The sequence below is a fragment of the Colobus angolensis genome, unplaced genomic scaffold (assembly GCF_000951035.1).
Source record: "Colobus angolensis palliatus isolate OR3802 unplaced genomic scaffold, Cang.pa_1.0 Scaffold6, whole genome shotgun sequence".
NCBI classification, from domain to species: Eukaryota; Metazoa; Chordata; class Mammalia; order Primates; family Cercopithecidae; genus Colobus; species Colobus angolensis.
The window spans coordinates 27,683,939-27,706,248 of record NW_012119598.1 but is presented as its reverse complement, the minus strand read 5'-3'; the positions used below and the strand labels follow the sequence as shown (position 1 = coordinate 27,706,248).

General features: G+C 44.1%; 1 protein-coding gene across 3 annotated transcripts in view; it reads right to left on the bottom strand.

Moving 5' to 3' along the window:
- Positions 1-15,744: 15,744 nt before the first annotated feature.
- Positions 15,745-22,310, bottom strand: part of LOC105526762 (butyrophilin subfamily 2 member A1-like) — an 11,109-nt gene continuing 4,543 nt past the window's right edge. The window contains exons 4-8 of one of the 3 annotated variants that reach the window (XM_011962876.1): positions 21,155-21,436; positions 19,290-19,502; positions 18,720-18,740; positions 18,598-18,624; positions 15,745-16,694 (exon numbers count right to left, since the gene is read on the bottom strand). In XM_011962876.1, coding sequence (XP_011818266.1) covers positions 16,093-16,694; positions 18,598-18,624; positions 18,720-18,740; positions 19,290-19,502; positions 21,155-21,436 — 1,145 coding nt within the window. In that variant the 3' untranslated portion in view covers positions 15,745-16,092. The remainder of the gene's footprint in view (positions 16,695-18,597; positions 18,625-18,719; positions 18,741-19,289; positions 19,503-21,154; positions 21,437-22,310) is intronic. The other 2 variants (XM_011962878.1, XM_011962879.1) reach the window with 2 other exon arrangements.

Here is a 22,310-nt window from a genome sequence, read left to right as displayed (position 1 = left end):
AGGATACAAGAACTTGGCCGGTCAGGATAAGATCTGGCTTCAGATTTTTTATCTGAAGAAATAATGTCCAGGTCTTCTGACACAGCTTGTGCTAAAAGTATCCAGCAGAGCCAGGTTTCACCCTCTGCCAAAGTTGATCTGAGCCAAAGGGAAACGTGTATGTTCTAGGCAAGAAGAGGGTTGATTGCTCATCAGGTAGCTTAGCAAGAAACCAGCTGATATGGTTTGGCTGTGTCACAAGCCAAATCTCATCTTGAATTGTAGTTCTGATGATCCCCATGTGTTGTAGGAGGGACCTGGTGGGAGGTAATTGAATCATGGGGGCAGTTACCTCTATGCTATTCTCATAATAGTGAGATCTTAAGACATCTGATGGTTTTATAAGGGACTTTTCCCCGTTTTATTCAGCACTTCTTCCTGCCATCACACGAAGAAGGACGTGTTTGCTTCCACTTCTGCCATGATTATAAGTTTCCTGAGACCTTGCCAGCCATAGTACTGTGAGTCAATTACATCTCTTTCCTTTACAAATTACCCAGTCCTTCACAATAGCATGAGAATGGACTAATACGGTATATTGGTACCAGTAGAGTGGGGTGCTGCTATAAGGATACCCGAAAATGTGGAAGCAACTTTGGAACTAGGCAACAGGCAGAGGTTGGAGCAGTTTGGAGGGTTCAGAGGAGGACAGGAAAATGTGAGAAAGTTTGGAACTTCCTGGGGACTTGACTTGTTGAACAGCTTTAACCAACATGTTGATAGTGATATGGACAATGAAGTCTAGGCTGAGGTAGTCTCAGATAGAGATGAGAACTTGTTGGGAACTGGAGTAAAGGTCACCCTTGCTATGCAAAAAGATTGGTGGCATTTTGTCCCTGCCCTAGAGACCTGTGAAACTTTGAACTTCAGAGTGATGATTTAGAGTATTTGACGGAAGAAATTTTTAAGTGGCAAATATTGTTAATATTCCTCTCAAATATCTAAATGCTTGGCCTGGAAGCCTCCAATTCCTTTTCATTTCAGTTCAAAACTTTGCAGGTAATACACTAACAATGGCTTCACAGTGGTGGAGGAAGCAGAGCATAAAAGTTTGAAAAATTTGCGGCTGGATGATCAGATAACAAAGAAAAATCCATTTTCTGAGGAGAAAGGCAAGCTGGCTGCAGAAATTTGCATAATAAGGAACCAAATATTAATCACCAAGACTATGGGGAAAATGCCCCCAGAGAATGTCAGAGGTTTTCCTGCTAGACCCTTCCATCACAGATCCAGAGGCCTGGGAGAAACAAATGGTTTCCTAGGCTGGGCCCAGGGCCCCCCTATGCTGTATGCAGCCTAGGGATTTTGTGCCCTGCCTTCCAGCGGATTCAGCTCTGGCTGTGGCTAAGAGAGGCCAACATACAGCTCAGACTATTGCTTCTGAGGATGCAAGCCACAAGCCTTGGTGACTTTCACGTAGTGTTGGGGTTGCAGGTGTACAGAAGTGAAGAATTGAGGTTTGAGCACCTCTGCTTAGATTACAGAGGATGTATGGAAACTCCTGACTGTCTTGGCAGAATTTTGCTGCAGGGGCAGAACCCTCATGGAGAACCTCTGTGAGGGCAGTTTGGAACAGAAATGTTGGGGTGGAGCCCCTACACAGAGGCCTCAATGGGTCACTGCCTAGTGGAGGTATGAGAAGAGGGCCATCATCCTCCAGACTCCAGAATGGTAATCCACTGACAGCTTGTACTTTGCACCTGGAAAAGCAGCACTCAATGCCAGCCTGTGAAAGCAGCCAGGAAGGGGGCTATATCCTGCAAAGCCACAGAGGTGGAGTTGCCCAAGGCCATGGGAGCCTACTTCTTGCATCGGTGTGACCTGGATGTGAGACATGGAGTCAAAAGAGATTATCTTGGTCCTTTAAAGTTTAATGACTGTCCTATTGGATTTTGAGCTTGTATAGAGCCTGTAGCCCTTTTGTGTTGGCCAGTTTCTCCCATTTGGAATGGGTGTATTTACCCAATGCCTGTACCCCCATTGTATCTAGGAAGTAACTAACTTGCTTTTGAATTTTCAAGTTCATATGGGAAAATGACTTACCTTGCCTCAGATGAGACTTTGGACTTGGACTTTGGGTTAATGCTAGAATGAATTAAGATTTTGGAGGACTGTTGGAAAGCCATGATTATGTCTTGAAATGTGAGGATATAAGACATAGGAGGGGCCGAGGTGGAATGATGTGGTTTGGCTGTATCCCCACCCAAATCTCATCTTGAATTGTAGTTCCCATAATTCCCACATGTCATGGGAGGGACCCAGTGGGAGGTGTCATGGGGTGGGAATCTTGGGGCTGGTTACCTCCTTGCTCTTCTTTTGATAGTGAGTTCTCACAATATCTGATGATTTTATAAGGGGCTTTTCCCTCTTTTGCTCAGCACTCAGCCTTCCTGCCATCATGTGAAGAAGGACATATTTGCTTCCCCTTTCACCATTATTGTAAGTTTTCTAAGGCCTTCCCAGCCAGGCAGAACTGTGAGTCAATTAAATCTCTTTTCTTTATAAATTACTCAGTCTCAGGCAGTTATTCATAGCAGCATTAAAACAGACTAATACACCAGGTTGTACTAAAGTGGGTCACATTAGATAGTGACAACCTAACACAATCATTCCCTGTCATGGAAGGGATAAGCACAGAGGAAGGGTCGCCTCAGCAAGGTTCTCTGTGGATCTGGTGTACATGGCAGTCGTGGTAGAACCAGGACCCAGACTGAACACTGATCCCTTCTTGATTTGCAAATGAATTTCAATTTTTGATGGCAATTTGGGCAAGTCTCTTCCTTTGAGTCACCTCTAGTTATGGAGTCCTTCCAGGGGAGGCCCAGACTTTTTGGTGAAGAGAAAAACCATTCCTACTGTGCCCCTTCCAAATCCAGATTCCTGCATTACTGAATCAATGAGCATAGTGCCATGATTGTGTAAGTTGCTAATTTTCCAGACTAAAACAATATTTGCCAATACATATACCTTATCTCAAGAGAACGAATTTCCCGGAACATACTAGAATGATACTGGGACCCTAAGGGATAAAAAGATGACAAAATTGCCCAAACTCCTTCCATCTTGAAGCTTCCTCTCTGCATATGTGCTTTGGTCTTCTGTTTCCACAGTTCACCTTCTTTTCCTCTTTTGGACCATAATGTGAGTGGAAGAGTTCTTCCCACAACTCCCATGCACTCCTGCTACAGGTGCAGCTAGTCACATGTCACCTGAAGGTTTCCTGGGCTAGCCTGGGTTGGGTGTCCATCCCAGACCCAGTCCCTGTGGTGAGGCTGCAGGGCCACGCTATACAGACATGTATTGGAAGACAAGAGGTCACTAATGCTAAATGAATGTGGTGCAAGGAGGGCAGAGGGACCTTGAAAGGCATTCACTATATTCTCAGAGGCGGAGCCCTTAGAACAGATGCTGTTGATGCCCCGTCCCATATTCTCTTGACCTACTACAATTTGCCAATAGTGGGTGAACACAGCTTCCTTTAAGGGCTATTTGTGTCTCTTCTCCTCTGCTTTCTCTAACACCAGTCGTATTTGCTTTTTCTTGCAGATACACAACCCAACCTTGAAGTACATTGAACTAACATTCCCAGGGGCAGCTTTCAACCAGTTTAAGCAAACGAGGATGTGAGATGTTGATAAATGTGCCAGGGTCCCTAGCCCTTAGGAAGATTCTGACATATATTCCAGAATTTCACATAATTTCTTAGTGTCCTGGGTGGGATAAGCTGAGTTGTCCGTATGGTCACTGACAGCCTAATGAATTCTTTAAGCCATATCTCACACAATTGGCTTTTCTCCTTCTCTGATTCTCTCTTTCTGTACTTGTATTTCCTGGAATGATTTCCCAAATAAGTGGTAGCTTCAATAGTTCTCCTCCCTCCATACACACCTAGTGATATTTATTGTGAAACATGTGACAATGATATATAACATGGCAAAATGGACCTTATAGAACTAAGGTTATCGACCTTAACATTTAGTGATTATTCTAGATTATCTGGGTGGACTTAATCGAATCTCAGGAGTTCTCAAAAGTAGAAGGCAGAAGAATCAGAGAGATGCAATGGAAAAAGAACCAGACAAACTTCAAAGATTGACAGGTCCTCAATACACAATTGCAGCTTTGAAGATTGAGGAAGGGAGCTGTGAGCTGAAAAATAGCAGCCTTTAGAGATGGGAACAGTCTTTAGCCATAAACCAGTAAGCAACTGGGACCTCCGTCTTGTAATTGCAAGGAATTGAATTCTGCCAGCAATCTGAATAAACAAGAAAACATATTGTTCTCTACAGCCTCCAGAAAAGAATCCAGCATGCAGACACATTGATCTTAGCCTGGTCAGATCCCTGTTGAACTTCTGACCTATAGAACTGTGAACCAAAAATTTGTGTTGCTTTAAGTTTCTGAATTTGTGGTAATTCATCATAGCAGCTGTAGAAAACACATACAATAAAGGTTTTATGAAAATGCTGCAGTGAAGTAAACTGAAACTGTGGGGAGTACAGCAGATGTGTGAACTACTCTACTGTCCTGAGTAGACACCACAGTCTAGAAAAAGCCAAGTTGAAGAGTAAGCATTATTAACAAATTAACTGAACAACTAGAACTTGACAAGCACATGCTAAGTAGAGGGAATACCGTGGTGAGCAATAATAGTGATGATAATAAGGAGCAGTTTTCCCTAGCAGGCAGCAGTTGAAAGGAATATTGGTTTAACATCCACCAATGAGCAGGAGTGGATAGACCCCTTTCCTGGAGAAAGAGTCCATAATGGGATTAAAAACATCCCTGTAAGCTGGGCACCCAGTGGCTCACACCTGTAATCCCAGCACTTTGGGAGGTCAAGGCAGGTGGATCACAAAGTCAAGAGATCGAGACCATCCTGGCAAAAATAGTGAACCCTCATCCCTACTAAAGGTACAAAAATTAGCCAGGCATGGTGGCGTGCACCTGTAGTCCCAATTACCCAGGAGACTGAAAGCAGGAGATTGCTTGAACCCGGGGGGCAGAGGTAGCAGCGAGCGGAGATCACATCACTGCACTTTAGCCTGGCATCAGAGCAAGACTCTATATAAAAAAAAAAAAAAAAAAAGACACACACACAAAATCCCTGTAGTTCTTCTAGCTCCCTTCATCCAAATTTCCTATTATCACAGAGAATCTTCAGGGTATTTTCTCTGCCTGGAAACCTTGACTGTAGGAAGGCTAGCTCTGGCTGCGTGATCACTTATCACATTTGTTGGGTGGGCACTCATCTGTTCCCCATGATTTATCAAGTGTGGCCTCTAGTCTCTTTTCAAATCATGTGTAATGTGGGTACGGTGAGGTTATTCTCTCAACGAAGACACTCTGCAGAACTAATCCAAGGAGTGCTGGGTCTAAGGCTCTGACAATCAGCTGGGAAGGAGTCAATAGGGGTGTCAATTCCACAGCCACCTACAATGATCCTTACCCTGGAGCTGTCCTGGGAAAAGAACCTCAGGGCTACAGGTGGGTTTTTCCCATGGGGGAAGAATCAGGGTGGAAAAGAATGGGCAAATGGCCAGGGACTGAAGCTGACCATCTCCCAACTGCACAAATTACCGTATGAGTTATGTAAGTTACTTAATGTTGCCCTGCCTCAGCTTCCATACTTGGAAAATGAGACTACCCAACAGGGTGTTGTGAGGATTAAAGGAGTGGCATCCACCAAAGCTCATAACACAGCACTCAGAACATTTTAAGTTCTCCATTAATGTTAGTTATTGCTGTTTATATCCCAGCTCTGTTGTTAACTAGTGAATTCTACTTTGTAAAGTTAATTCACTTTTCAGCACTCCAGTTTCCTTATCTGTATAAGGGGACAATAAGGTGGTACCAAACTCAAACAACTGGCATATGAATAATTGAATGAGTATCAGTAAAGTTCTTCAGTGCGTGCCTGTAGCTTATGGTTGTGATTGGTTGCTGTGGAGGGGGAGGCCCTCAGCTCTGAGCTGGGCAGGGAGAAGCAGAGACAAGTTACTTCAGCCTGAGGCTCCCCAGTTTTGTTAGCTAAGCCTGGGGTCACTGGTGACTCCAGGGAATGATCAGGCACTAGGTCAGAATTGAGGAACTCTCTACTTCTCGCACTGGGGAAATTGTTAGACCAGTGGGCTCCAAGGTCAAAATTCTGAAAACAGGATATAGAGGCTCAGAGAAGTAGTTGTCCAGGAAAGTATGAATATGCGATCCATCCACAGCATTGTAGAATGAGATATCTCCAGTCTCATAGTCCAGGAAGACCCCCACTTTCCTAGGTGGCTTAGGAAGTTTCAGGTTGTTTCTGGGTTCAGCTGGAGTCTGATACTTATTCCCATCAGTCAGCCCCATAGTCCAGAAACCATTCTCAGGTGTCATTTTGACCCAACCTTTTCTCTGCACATTCTTACTACACACCCCTATATGCCACTCTTTCCTGTCCCCTACCTCCCAGTAATGTCTCCCTGACATGAAGCGCTCACAGCTGAGAACACAATAATGCCAATCAAATCTCTTAGGGTTGTCTGGTAGATCCTGGGGCTCCTTGGCATGCTGCACACTCCTCTGGTCCTCAGAAACAAGGAGGATGGGGTTTAGTGTTTTTGCATCCAGAATCACATCCACTGCAGAGATTTTGAGGAAGTGTCCATGGGGTCAAGCATTTTCCCTGGATTTCAGAGCCTCAGCATGCAAGGCCTGGGCCATGCTGAGAAGGCCTAAGTCCAGAGCCTGGAGTCCCTAGCCTGCCCTGAATGTGACTCTCTCATCGATGTCAGAAGAGAAAACCCCAGGGATCTTGTGTCCAGAGGGGAAGAGGAGGGTGAAGTGAGGGTTGCATTAGGATCTGGCTAACCCAACACCCTGATGTGGCCTCAGGAAGCAGCAAGGATCCTCTTTCTACATTTTTCTTGTTTCCCTCCCCACATTGACTCTGCCCACTAATGCTTTATGATCAGAGGTTAATTTTCAACCTTCATTCGACCACTCATGAGCTAAATGAGTTCCCCTTTTCTGCAGTCTATTTTTCCATACATCTAATTTATTTAACAAAGTGGAGCCTCATCTGAAGCATTTCTTCATCTGAAAAATGGGGATAAACATACAAATCTCTAGCGCTGTATAAAGCAATCATGTTATTTACTCAGCCCACAGCAGGGCATGAAGGAAGCTCCTGATGTTCCCGATAGCTACAAGGCCGTCTCTGTGCTGGGCTGTATGTGGGACCTTATATGCAATAGATTCACTCTCTGCCCTTCAGCTTTCTCCACCCTTTTCTGGGCCCCAGAAATCTGTCCTTTAAAGACAGTGCCACTGGGCTTCCTTGTCCTCTGGTTTGCTGTTGGGTTTGGCCAATGGGAGGCCCTGATAGGAGATTGGAAGGAGAAAGAAACGAGAGACACACCATTTAATTTCCTGCTTCCTCCCTGCCAGCAGCAGCTGGTGTGGCTCTAACACAGCCTGGTGACTCTCTCAGGAAGCCCTCTCTTTGAGCTACTTCTTACTCTGGGTTCCAGTAACTGCCTCCCCTCCCTATCCCTCCCAGGCTAGGGGTGGAGACTGCTCCCCAATGTTGGGAACCATAGGGGCACTGCACTTTTCCTTGTTGCTTTCCCTTAACCCTCCTTTCAACAAACCCTCTTCAACCACACAGTTTGAACTCGTCATCTCTTTCTTACTAGGTTTTTGACCAATGCATATTTATTATTCCTTCAGTCTTCACCTCAATTCCCACAAAACATAGATTGCAGTCATCATCAAAAAATGTGGAGGCCAAAGTTCAGAAGCATTTGTCTGGGGACACAGACAGTAGGTAGCATGGGAAGCCTAGGAAGGGCAAAGTTCTCTGGGCAGGCATCCACTCCTCTGTTTGGCATTTCCATGCTCACTCTCCCTGCAGTATCACTCAGTGTGTGTCTCCTTCCCCTCAGCTCCACCCTTTATGTGTCTTCCTTCCCTGGAAGGTCTGAGGAAGCGCAAGAGAGCAATATGCCCTGGTTCCCTGAGCTCTCAGCTGGAAGGGTCTAGGAGATGGGCTCACCTTTCAGATTGGGATTTAATGTTGCCTACCCCAAACTGTCCTGGTTATGGGGACATTTCTTCCCCAAATCACAGGAGTTGGAGAAGAAAAAAGGAAAAAGGAATATAGTCCCTCAGGTTGTTGGTCCAGGGAACATACAGTGATTTACTCACCTGGCTTGAAGAGGGCCTTTTTTCATTCTGAAAGGAAGGAGACACAGATAAGGAAAAGGTCAGTATTCTTGTACTTTTCCCCACTGCATTCTCCCGTCACTGCCTGTATTCTCTCATTTTCTTCAGAGTCTCTTCCAGGGTCCAGCTTCCCTCCTCTACAACTCTGATGCATCAGGGGTGACATCTTCTCAAAAATGGTGGGCTCTGTTCCCTGTGTCATGAAGGGTAGAGGCTGCATAGCCAGGCTTTGCAAGGGGGTGTGTAGGGTTAGGAGTCTTTCAGATTCTCTAGAAAAGCAGAAATCAACCCCCCACCACACAGAAATTGAGTATTTTGGTTAAATCTGATTAATGCAACTGAGAATATCAATGGGTCACAGCAGAGAAAGGTTGAAATATTCATGGCACGTATCCCAGCAAACTCAGGGAGCATCAGGTTCACTGACCATTATAGGCCCAAGGTCTCTCTCCCCTACAATAAGAGAAAGTAGAGATGTCACCTTAACTTGCCATATTTGAGTTTGCCCCATTCCCTTACTTTTACATCCATCTAATCTTTTTTTTTTTTTTTTGAACACCTGTATCTTCTTCCTCTGCAGGTTTAATTCTCTCTACTGTGTCCTTCTTAATATCAAATCCAGGAACATCAGTCGAATGCTAGTGACATGGCAATCACTTTGAGAGTTCCTTCCTGATGGTATTCAGCTGATTCATTAGGAATGTATCTAAACTCTTGTACCTGGGCATAGGTGCCACCATATCTATATGCATATATACATATGTGTGTGTGTGTGTGTGTGTGTGTGTGTGCAAGATCCTTCTACTTCAATCTGTAATTTCCTACCTTACCCTGAAAAGAATTTGGGAAATTCAATGAGCAATTTCAGGGACTAGTTTTTGAAGCCAGTTAGAATAAATTGGTACCAACTGAACAACTGTTCAAGCCACTCTTGTTTATTAGACGCACTCTCTTTTCTTATTTTTTTGTTCTTTATTATCTTTTATTCTTTTTCTTCTCTGGAGCCTATAGATTATGTAAAATGAAGAGTGAAGCTTCTACCATAGAGAATGCACTTCATCCACCTCTTCCCCCTTCCTTTACACGTGTGCCCCTGGATATTCTTCAGTGCTTTGCAGGGCTATGGAGTTTTGTGGCCCCTAGTAGAGAGAAATTGAAGGCATTTTTTCTTTGAGACTCGGCAAGAGAGAGAGAAAGACAGGGAGAAAGAAACACTTCTCCTGGGTGTTACTCCAATGAGTCACACTCTTTGTCTTTTTTCTTTGCTTTTCTTTTTTTTTTCTTTTTGGCAATGACTAGGAATTGGCACATTTATTTTCTTTCCTTAGTCAAAGGGATCTAAGACCACTTTCTAACCTTGGGGAAAAAGTTAAGTGTGGAAACTATTCAAGCACAGACAGTTATAGATTCAGATTCAGAGAAAATGTCAGAGAGACTTAACGAGACGCGTACTGGATAATTCTCCACCCTGCAATGGAATGAACAGGGAAGATGCGTCAAGGTTCTTAAAGCAGGGACAGGAAGACATGCCTGGGTCTCTGGGGGAACGGGAACTTACTGAGTTCCTCCAGGAGCTTCACTGGAAAATAAGCAAAGAAAATAATGAACTGTTACAGGTGAGGGAGTTCTCTAAAAAATAAACCTTAAAAACAACCCAGCTATGGAGTGGGGATAGGCGTGAGGCCTTTGGGCTTTGGCCTGTAAGCTAGAGGTTCAGATAAACTCCTGGGGTCAGCTACCTCATGTGATTCGTTCTTGTTTCATTGTGCTACATGCCATTTCTTTCAACTCTTGCGCCCTTTTTCTTTCTGAACAGAGTCTTTTTCCCTCCTGCTGTTGCCACAGGAAGTAACGGGCTGCCCCGAGAAGCAGCAGCAAGATAGGCAGGGTCCCTGCCAGGGCAGTGATCCAGCTCTGGGCACTCCTGAAGAAGGGGCTTGTGAAGGGAAGGGCTATGGGCCATGGGGGCCTGTGCACTCAGCCTCCCCAGACTGCAGCGCCCCAAGTGTTAGCTGCTCACCCCAGGTCACAGGGCACGGAATCTATCTCACGGGGTTAAATAATCTTTCTCATTCTAAAATCTCAGAGGACTGTGGGTAACACTTTGATAACCCCCCACTAGAGGCTGCTACTATTACTTCTCCTGAGATGTCTGCCTCTCATATGGAAAGTGAGTGACTTGAGCAGATCAGACACAGTTTTTTCTATTTCAACTTTTTGATAGGTAACATATGTACATGGTTCAAAAATACATATATAAAAAGTCACACAAGTCTCCCATCCATCCAATCCTCCCTCCCACCCTCCCTTTCTTAGCTTCAAATTAGTCTGCTTAATATGATGCTTAGGGTGTCAATGCTGGCTCCTTTAGGTGACTAGCAGTGTGACTGTAGAGTAATTATTTAACCTCTCTATTCCTACTGCCCTTCTCTTTGAAATTGGGGTAATGTTAATACCTACCTCCTGAAGTTACAAGGATTAAATTAATAAAGTACCTGACACCTAGTGAGTGTTATGACATTGCTTGTTAACATAAAAAGTGTAAATAAAAATGTATTCTTGTTTTTCCTCTTATTTGCACTGAAGATAGCATTCCATACACACCACTCTGCATTTTCTTCTTTCTGTGCAAAGTTAATCTTGGAGATCCTTCCGTATCAGTATAGAGATAATTTTCTCTTTTTTCTTTCACACTTGAGTGGTATCCATTGTGTGAAAGTTCCTTAGCTGTGAACATCTGCGTAGTTTCTAACCTTGTGCAGTCATAATCAGTGCTATAAAAAATAACTTTTTACCTGGATCATCTCACACAAATGCAAGCTTATCTACCAAATAAATCCCCAGAAGTGGAATTTTGGATCACTAAAGATGTAATTTGGGTAGATATTGCTATATAGCCCCCAGTAAAAGTTATGCTAATGCACACCAAAAATAGTTACTAGTTAGTTGGACAAGTTCTTTAGCAGGAAAGAGGATACTGAAATACTAGAAACTGAGCCAGTAGAGGATGGGAAGCTTGGGGAGAGAGGAAATGAGGAAAGATTTCTGAACAACAGTGGAGAGTTCCTCTGTAACAAGCAGCTGGAGTCCATAGGCATCCTGCAATTTCACAGTCCAGTTGGGTCACCACTTAAGTCAATACAGCCCACATTAACACCTTCTGCTATGAAATCTTCCCCTCAAATTCCTCATAAAACATGCAGCAGTATTCTGAAACATCTGAACTAAAACACTCAGCAGACATTTATCTTTGTATTCTTCATGAAATGTGTTTTGTCTTCTTTTTTTTTTTTAACTAGTGTTTAAGTCATTTTTTACTTGAATCAGATGGTGTCATTTAATAAGGATTTTATGAGTTCTTGGTTTTTAAAATCCAGACTTTCTTTTTCTACATGTGAGATAGTTTTCATTTTAACTGACATGTTATACGCACACAGAAACAAAGACTAGAGCAAAATAATGTAACGCAAGGGGAGAAAAGAAATGCACAAAGTAAAGAACATTCTCTTATAGAACAATGATCTGTTTTACAGGAAACAAATCTTGCCTTGAAATTTACACAGTGAGACTGTACATAACTGCATGAAAATAGCTATTTTTTTCTAAAACATTTTTCATTCATGAGTATTTTCAAATTTTTCACACTGTACACATTTCTTAAAACATGATACCAGCAGCAACTGAAAATGAACGCCAATTTTAGTACATATGCGTTATCTACTTCAAGGTAACAAAAGTATGTGGCAAAACATATACCACCCACAGTGCTTCAAAATATGCATTTCTATTTAACCAGCGTTTGTTGTAGGAAATATTCCTAATAAGACTCATTCACTGTTTATAAATGTTCTGGTATGCATTCTTTATAGTGAAGTGTTAATACATCACATCTTATTTATTTCAGCAAATCAGTATATTTTCTGCATTTAATTACAAAACTTAACATAGTTTTAAAAATTTATTTGCAAATACACTTTTTCCATTTGGCACTATGGTTTGTTGCCTACCTAGCTGAATCTATAATGTCAGCTTATCCTAAGGCTGTCCATATACTTAATTCACATAAATGTTCGTTTTAAGTAATGTGCTCACTGTGTACAGGAATTCGTATTTTGGAGGTGCTTGATCTATCTACAAAGAAAAATTAGTTAGGAATTACTTTGGTATGAAATGCTCCCAGAAGTCTTGTGTGTGTGTGTGTGTGTGTGTGTTTTTAAAAACGAATGTTAGACTTGTGTGCATGGAAGTAATTAAGGTACATCATTAATATAGTTTAAAAGCTGTACATGATAAGACACTTTGTTTTTACTGTATGTTTATACTGAATGATCTATTCCCCATCCCAAGGCAAGCATGAATAAAATTAGGTTAAATGTAAATAATAATAATAATAATAATTGTAAAGTCCTGGCATGGTGGCTCATGCCTGTAATCCCAGCACTTTGGGAGGCTGAGGCAGGCGGATCACCTGAGGTCAGGAGTTCAAGACCAGCCTGTCCAACTTGGCAAAACCCGTCTCTACTAAAAATACAAAAATTAGCTGGGCGTGGTGGCATGCACCTGTAATCCCAGTTACCCAGGAGGCTGAGACAGGAGAATTGCTGGAACCTGGGAAGCAGAGGCTGCAGTGAGCTGAGAATGCACCACTGCACTCCAGCCTGGGTGACAGTGCAAGGCTCCATCTCAAAAACAAAAAACAAAAAACAAAAAACAAAAAAAACTGTATATTCATACAACGAAATAGGTTGTATCCATTGGATAATATTCATTAAGTTTTGGGGAAATGGTGAATAAAAGGAAAAACACATACTGTTCCTAAAAGACACAAAACAAGGTATAGTGTACGGATCTAATGTTGTTAAAATTATAAATAATTGCCCTTCATGAAAAACACGATTTCTAAAGGCTGCGTGGAAATCTCTTTTATGACTGAAACATGTATTGTTTGTCTATCCCCCGCCTGTTGTATATGTATGCTGGTTCAGACATTTCTATGTTTTTAATATTTCTGAAATGAACAGATTTACATATGAATCTATAAGGGACATCTCTTTTTAGAAATTCTTAGAATAGATGCCTTGAGTTGGCTAGAAGAGATTTTAAAGATTTTTTGCCCTTTTGTGACCACAATATATTCTTAAGAACATGCAATTAGAATATTTCTTGACCAAATCCCAAACTCTGCAGGTCTTTATTCTTTGTACTACTTCTCCACTTTCCGTGTGTCCACAATTGTGTGTGCACACCCCCTCAGGCACACCCCTCAGACACCTGACACCTTTCTCTGCGCAAGTACTCTCCCTGCATGCCCACTCACCACTCTCAGCGATTCGGCCCCTGTCCTCCCAGACATTGTAGCCCAGGCTCTCATCAACTTCTCCCACTTACCTCTTAGCATTCCCATCTGAAAATCACAGCCCACAGAAGAAAGGTGGTTAATAGTTCTCCATTCTTTCTATTATGGTTGAATCTCCATTTGGAAGAAAGGAAAAAGAAAGCAGAGGCTGTCTGGTCATCGTGAGGAATAATAACAATCTCTCTTTGGAAGAATTAGTTTTTTGATTGGCTCGGAGGTGGTGTTTCTCATCAGTTGCTGGCCAGAAACCCCTGAGGAAGGCTGAAAGTACATTGAATTGTACACTTTGAAGAAAAATTCCTGCCTTACCTCCCTTAGTGTTTGTGTTTATTTCTTTCATTCTTGTGTGTATATAAGTATTTCTATATATTTACTTGTCTTAAATCTTTTATCATAATGGAAATATCAGCAGAACAAAATGAGAAAAGATTTTAATGTGGTGAAGAGAGAAAGATGTCCACTAATTAAAATGCTATTGTGGCAGTTTGCTACATTTGCTTGCATGAATATGGGTACATGCAGGAGGAGGAGATATTACTGCAGAGTCACATAAACATATGAATGGAAAGAAAACCAGACACAATATACTTTTTTTTTTTTTGAAACGGAGTTGCACTCTGTCACCCAGGTTGGAGTGCAGTGGCAGGAACTCGGCTTTATGAGCAGATTTATGAGCAGACATTTATTAAGGAAATTGGCTCATGTGAATATAGAGGCTAAGAAATCACACAACAGCCCGTCTGTAGGCTGGAGACCCTGGGATGCCGGTAGCATGGCTCATTTGAAGTCCGAAATCCTCAGAACCAGGGAAGCTGGTTGTGTAACTCTCAGTCCAAAGCCAAAGGCCTGAGAACCTAGGGCCTCCTGGTACAAGTCCTGAAGTTCAAAGGCTGGAGAGCCAGGAGTTCTGATGTCCAAGGGCAGAAGAAGAAGAGTGTCTCAGCTCTAGAGGAGAGAAGAATTTGCCTTTCCTCTGCCTTTTGGTTCTATTGGGCCCCCAGCCAGTTGGATGGGAGAATTTCCCACCAACTCACATGCCAGTCTCTTCTGGAAACTCACTCACAGACACATCCAGAAATAATGTTGTACCAGTTGTCTAGGTATTCCATAATCCAGTCAAGTTGACATCTAAAATTAACCAGCACATGGATTAACTTCCAGGATCCACTATTCTAGTTTCCAAATGCGGTCTTGGGATTCCTAGCGCGAACTCTGATATACTCTTAAGGACTCCCCAGTGTTAATACTATTTTCACAATAATAATAATGAAACATTAACCATTTTTCATCTCATTCTCTCAGTAGGGTGCAGTAAGTTTTTTTTGAGCCAATATGACCTATGATAAACCAATAGGTTTAATACAAAGGCAGATATGAGAATACAAACATCTTCTATTAAGCCAGACATTAGATTTGGAAAAAGTTAACCAGGAATAAAAGAACTCCTAGTTCTTTTATTTGGACACAGTAGATTGCTTTTTCACAAAACATCCTGTTTATATTAAACTATAATTGATTTATTCATGCTATTTTAACATGAATTAAAATATAACATTTTAAATTTTGTTTCAATGTCAAATGCCATAACTATGAACAAATATTAACCCAAATAAACAAAAGCTCTTTAAGGTCCTCAATAGTTATTAAGTGTCTAAAGACATAATTAGATCAGGAAGTTTGAAGCCACTGGTGCCCCCATTGAACCTGAATGCTGATGTAGACCAGGTCCAGTACTGCCCTGCTCGACCAGGACCTCAAACCTCAACCACACTCAGGGACTAAGTACTGACTCCTTGTTTATTGCAGGGACACGTGAGCCAAACCACACCCACATGAGTCCATGTTCTTCATTCATCTTCATCTCAGGTCCAGGACTGTGGGTGTGTGTTGTGGAAATCCTGGGGTTGGGTGGAAATGAGCCATCATCTGCCAGGTCCCCTTAGCTGTTATGTTGGGGCTCATCCACCCTTACAACCTTGGTCCCTCCCAGCTCTCTGGTTCCACTTCCTCTACCTCTGGTTCCACTTCCTCTATCTCTGACCTGCATATCTGGTTCCCTCTCCTCTCCGGTGGTCCTGTGGATTCCTCTCTCCTCTCTCATCCTGATGAACCCTGTTGACCTCATTCCATGTTCATAACATCTGGTGCCAACTGGCATACTGGACTCAATGTGGTCACCCTGATGTTAAACAGCAGGTTCACTGCCCATCAACTTCTCACACTTTCTTCTTGACTGGGAGCTATGACACAACTAGTTCCCTATGCATGGATCCCATCCCATAGTTACAACCAAAGGAACTACTAAAGCCACAGCCTAGTGAGGAGGAGAAAACTGGGGCTGAGGGCTGGAGTGGGTGTGAAAGAGGCAGCTGGAAGCTGTTCTCTTACGTGACCAGAGGGGAGAAGGGCGTGTCTTCCATCAACAACATTGTGCAGTGGCTGCTGAGATGATGAGGGCTTATCTGCATGCCTATGAGACCAGGGAATTGATTCTACAGGCTCTGATTGGTCCCCACTCTGTGAAGTATCAGGCCCTCTTCAGGCACTGTGACCCCATTGGCTCCTGTGAGTGCGGGACAGATGAAGATGGGGCTGTCATCAGACCCTATCCTGAAGAAGGGCCTCACAGGCACAGAAAAGGCTGAACGGGGACATGTGTAGATGTGCGATCTGTCTCTCATGTTGTAGAAGGAGACATCTCCAGCTTCATAGTCCAGGAAGACACCCACCCGGCAAAGGGACTCTTTCAAAGGGAGAATCGTCTTAGGTGAGGACAGGGCCCGGTATTGCCCTTTACGCATGTCCAAGGTCCAGAAGCCATTCTCAGGAAGCAGCGAGACCAACCCTTTCCTCTCAACACTGTCTTTGCAGACCCCCACAGTCCACTCAATCACGTTTTCCACCTCCACCTCCCAGTAATGTTTCCCTGAAGTGAAGCTCTCCCGGCCCAGGACGCAAGGCTCACTGTCGAATCTCTCTGGGTTGTCAGGCACGCTCTCCCATAGGTGCCTGAGGGGACACCTTCTCACACTTCTCCGGTCCTCTGACAGCAAGAGATCAGGATGAGCGGTGTCTGGATCCAGGACCACATCGACTGCAGAGGAAGTCTCAGATTTAGGCCTGGGATCTCAGAAACCCTGGGGATTGTGTGGTTCCTTATTCCCAGAGAGGTCTCAGATGTCTGTGGGGGATCCCCATCTAGTGACCACTTCCAAGAAGGCTCTCTGATCCTAGGCAGCTCACACACTGAGAATTACTGAAGCTGCCCTTCTATCTCTCCAGCAGTTCCCTCAGTTTGAGAAGAATTGGAGCTCTAAGAAATTCGGAAAGTTTAGCATATGAGGCAAAATTAATCATTCTTACTTTCTCTCAGCATTCTAAATCTGTGTTCCCTTTTCTATTCAAGACATACGATTTCTGGCCGGGCACGGTGACTCACGCCTGTAATCCCAGAACTTTGGGAGGCCGAGGCGGGTGGATCACCTGAGGTTAGGAGTTCGAGACCAGCCAGGACAGCATGATGAAACCCCATTTCTACCAAAAATACAAAAGTTAGCCAGGCATGGTGGTGCATGCCTGTAATCTACTCAGGAGGTACTGTAAGCTACTCAGGAGGCACTGTAAGCTACTCAGGAGGCTGAGGCACGAGAATTGCTTGAACCCAGGAGGCAGAGGTTGCAGTGAGTCCAGACTGTGCTTCGGCACTCCAGCCTGGGTGACAGAACAAGATATCATCTCAAAACAAACAAACAAACAAACAAAAAACAAAAACAAAACCCAAAACAAAGACCTACGATCTCCGGATTTTCTTTAGTTAGAAACTTTCCAACTTGGCTCAAACCAGCACAGAGGCTTTATGTCCTGCTCCTCCTCTCCCCAGTGGATCAGGTAAGGTGAGTGTTTCCCTTTATACTATCCCAGAGGGTAAAGGGTCTCTTCATTGGTCCTGTGTGTTCCTTTTACCAGATCACAACTGACTTAAATGACTGACAAGGGCACCCTTCAAAAAATAAAGAAGGAGAACAAATGTCCCCAAAAGAAAACCTGCTTCCTGAGAGATCTGTAGGCAAATGTGGGGAGGAACTATTCCCATCCAGTTTTGCTTCAACAGTGTGGGTCTCATGTCTTCAGGTATCACTTCTGTAGGTATAAGAAATGCTCTGGACACTGGGCATTCTGGAGGCCTCTCCCATCTGTATTTAATCTTACTTATTCAGTCTACCTTTCTATTGTGTTAAAATGATTTCCTCCATTCCCCAAGTTAATATGTCTGGCTGTGACAATTTGCTATTTTGTTCCACATTGACAGTGGCAATTCTGAAATTCACCTAAAGAGGAAAGGTCCATGTGCCATAGTAGCTGGTAAAGCCTGGATTCTGTGGTGCTTATAGGCAGAGGGGATGAATCACAAGATGAAAAGTGCTCACTGGGAGTGGGCAATTGGGTTCTGTCCTCTTCCACTCACCTGAATCCCCTCCCTCGGCAGTCTGTACACAAAGTATCAGTGTTCTCTTAGAAGCAGAAAGGCATTTCTGGCCACATATTGGTACACCCTTAGGTCAGGCTTACTAGGGACCCTCATGGCCTCTTCCCCACATGGGTCTTCAACTTAGCACAGTCTACACCATCCCCAGGATATAAGCTGCTTAAGACAGCATTGTCTTTTTTCAAATTTATCCAGGAACAAAGAGCAACAACTACTGAAACGTAACTCTGAGGAAGGCTACTATATATGGGACACTTCTGGTAATCATGTATTAAATTATTCCAAAAGAGAAAGGATCCTGGGATGTAAACCATAAGGTGGATTGAGAGATGTCGGGATTCCCTGACAGAAGAGCCATGATGCATCATTGCTGGGACACTGTTGATTAACTGACCCCAGTTCCCTGCTGTCCCTGCCCTGCCCTGGGCCCCATGCTCATCTCCTCTAAGGAGTGCTGTTAGCTGGCTAGCGGGAGAAAGCTGAGATCTGAGGGAACATCAGAGGCACTCACCAGCATGTAAGACTGTTCTTCTCCATCCTGCAAGGGACAGACAGAGGCGAATGTCATGAGATGTTGCTAACTGAGCAGAACTCAAATTGTATATGGAGTAGTTCAGGAAAGGCTAAACTTACGCAATTCTTCTTGAAGTTGCTCTGAAAAACAAACAGAAAGAAAATCATGTCTTCGACAGAAGGACTAAAAGAAGTTGGGTTTATAGTAAACAATGCAGGAACCGTCCTTTCTATGAACAGCAACATCTCCCCTGCCTCATGCCTAGGCCAGTGTCAGAAACCAGAAATGATATGTAATCAGTGGCTGGGTACTGCCGGTACATTGTTATGCTTGCTTTTGCTCAACCATTTAGTACTTCATGTAGCCAGATGAATGGATGCAAGGTAGGCAGAGTGAAAGAACAAAAGCTCTAAGAGATTCATTCCAAGGACGTCAGAGTTCCAAGTCCTTGCTGCTGCTGTGCATTTCCTCTCTCTTCCATATACTTGTACCTGGGAGAGTCGTGTCTTTTCTACAGTGCTGAACTGTCCTCCTACTCTTCTACTTTTTTTTTTTTTTTTTAAGTTAAACAGGGTCTCACTTTATTGCCCAGGCTGGTCTCGAAATCCAGGGCTCAGGTGATCTGCCTGCCTCAGCCTCCTACAGTGCTGGGATTCAAGCCATGAGCCACCATACTCAGCCTCTTTTACCTTTTACTTGAAGATTTTGCACATGTTTCTTCTCCAGTTTCTTTACAGCATTTTCTCTTGTTTGCCGTTCAAACTCCTTTTCCCCTGACAGAATCTTTTTTTCGTTTTGGAGTCTGTTGATCCAGTAGATGCATATGGCAATGGATATTATCAGAATAACCACAATGACAAGCAGGGCCACCACCCAGGGAGACACGCTGGGCATAAAGGATTCTGAAAAGGCAGCCAGAAATGTCCACTTAGTTTGAAACAGAACATCTGGGGTAAGAGTGCCCTTAGGAGCACACCTGAAGGGCTCCTCAGCCACCTGCTCTGTTGCTTTCTCCCTCAGAAAACTCAGATGGAGAAAGTGATGCTGGCTCAGACCAGGCTGACACCTCAGTGGCTTCCAGGGCCAAGGCCCAGAGGTAGCAAACCAGTCACCATGGGAAGGGCCAGGGTGAATAAAGCTAACCCGTCATGCTGAGTCAGCACAGCCACAATCCTGCCTCAAGCCACCATCACTCACGCCTGGAATACTGCAGTGCCCTCCTTCTTGTTCTGCCCTCACGTTCTGTAGTCTATTCTCTATAGGCCAGCCCAAGTGTGATCATGTTAATTCTTAGTTCAAAACCTTCCAATGCTTTCCACGTCACTCGTCCTAAAAACCAAAGACTGTTTGTGGCTTATGATGCCACGTAGAATGTGTTGTCTTTGCCTCTATGAATTCATCTCCTTTCTCTTCCTGCACTCACTCCATTTCAGCCACACCAGCATCGCCTTCTGGGGGTCCTGGAAACTGCCAGTGATGTTCCTTCCCCAGGTCCTTTGCATCTGCTTTTCCTGTAGCTGGTTGCTCAGTCCTTAAGCATCTGATGATTCCTTACCATCAGACGGGATGGCTCAATTCCTAACTTTACAGTGAAGTCTTCCCTGACCATTCTGTTAAGAATTGCAATGTCTCACACTGCCTCTTTATTCCTTCCTTGCTTAATGTTTCCTATAGATGTTTGTCACTATCTGATAGAATATATGGTTAACTAATTAATCACTTTTTGAGGGAAGAGTTATTGATATAATTTGTTCAATGATTTACCTTTGGTTTCTAGAACAGTGTCTTGACATACGATATGCTTCTTGACCATTTGTTGAATGAATTACGAGTATGTGTCAATAGGGAATTTCCGCAGCTCTGTCCCGTGGAAAATCCCCTGCGCAGGAAGGGATGGCTGCAGCACACAGGAACACCAAGTGTAGAGAGTCACTTATCCACACCACCCTCCATGTGTTATGGTTGTTTTCAATGTCCAAAAATTGCTGGCCGGGTATGGTGGCTCACTCCTGTAATCCCAGCACTTTGGAAGGCTGAGAAGGGTGGATCACTTGAGGTCAGAAGTTCGAGAGCTGCCTGGCCAACAAGGCGAAATCCCCATCTCTACTAAAAATACAAAAATTAGCCGGGTGTGGTGGCACGTGCCTGTAGCCCTAGCCTTCAAGAGGCTGAGGTATGAGAATTGCTTGAACCTCGGAGGTGGAGGTTGCAGTGAGCCAAGATTGTGCCACTGCACGCTAGCCTGTGTGACAGAGCGAGAACTGGTCTTAAAAAAAAAAAATGTTACCGCAGCGTGAGGACCTTATCGGGGGAAAAACAACAACAACAACAAACCAGGTTCACCCTCAGAGAAGAGGCTCCTACTCCTGAGTTTTGGGACTCTTTGATTCTCCTTTTGTGAGAAGCGGAGAGGCCTCAGCTCAGCTGCAGCCTCCAGGTCGTCAGGGCCCAGGACCATTCCACCCACACTGCTGCCCCCATCCCCACTCTGGGCTCCATCTGTGTGCTGAGGATGCCCATGCACCCGATGAGTCTTAGAGGGCAGGGAACTAACCTGGAATAAAAATGACACTTTCTTTCTTCTGGCCGAGCAGGGTGTCACTGATTGAGCAGAACATGTTCCTCACTGACTTATCTCTGATGATCACAGCTGTGGTGACCATGAAGAGGCCGTCTGCGGCAGGGGTGGAGACCTCCTTCAGGGCAGGCACAACCCTACCGTAGGGGTCCCTCCACACTGTGAGGGGCTTTGGGTACCACCCTCTAGATATGCACTCCAGCCGGATGCCTCCGTCCTCATGGCCCCTCATTTCAACGAGGGGCTTAGAGCCCAGTCCTGTGGAGAGATACCAGAGTTCAGACAAAAGTCAGTGCCTTTTGCATCTCTTCTGTGCCTATTGCATCTCTTCTGTGAATCTAGAAAGTAAAGATGAAAAAGAGGGAAGTAGGAAGCAAGAAATATGAAGGTGGAAAAAAAGCATGAGGGTAAGGAAGAAAGAACGTTGATGTTAGAGAACACCAGGAGACCAATGGGCCACATAAACTGTGAGCTCTCTAAGAGGAAAGGATCCCATTGTACCCTTTTCTTTGTGGTCCACGTACAGACCCCATCACAGCACCAAACATCTATCTGTCTGCTATAAATGCTTGCTCAATTTTTCCTGCCAGACTAATTTTCTCACTTCAAGGTGGGTGTGTCGACTCCAACTTCAAACAGGCAGGTTTTGGATTTCACTTTCTGTTTCTGGGACGACTTCTCAGTAGACCTCAGCTTCCAGAAGCTCTAGAATAATAACGAGAAGGACAAAAGTCTGCCAGGCGGGCAGAATCCTAAGAAACCTTTTGATCCAAAGACACTGACCCTTCTGTCTAGTTCAGAACTTCACATAACCAATGCTCTCTACCACCCATAGGAGGTGATGGTTTTTGGGAGACTTGACAGATCTAGCCCGCAAAGCCAACTCTAATCCTAATTCACACTATTTACCTCCCAGAGGCTCCATCCATTAGGCAGTATTGCTTTTGTTTTTTAGAGACAGGGTTTGAGCTCTGTTGTCCAGGTTGGAGCACAGTGGCAAAATCACAGCTCGCTGTGCCTTGTACTCCTGGGCTCAAGAGATCCTCCCGCTTCAGTCTCCCAACTAGCTAGGATTATAGGCATGTTCCACCGTTCTTGGCTAACATGTTGCCCAGGCTGGGTGATTTTCTTA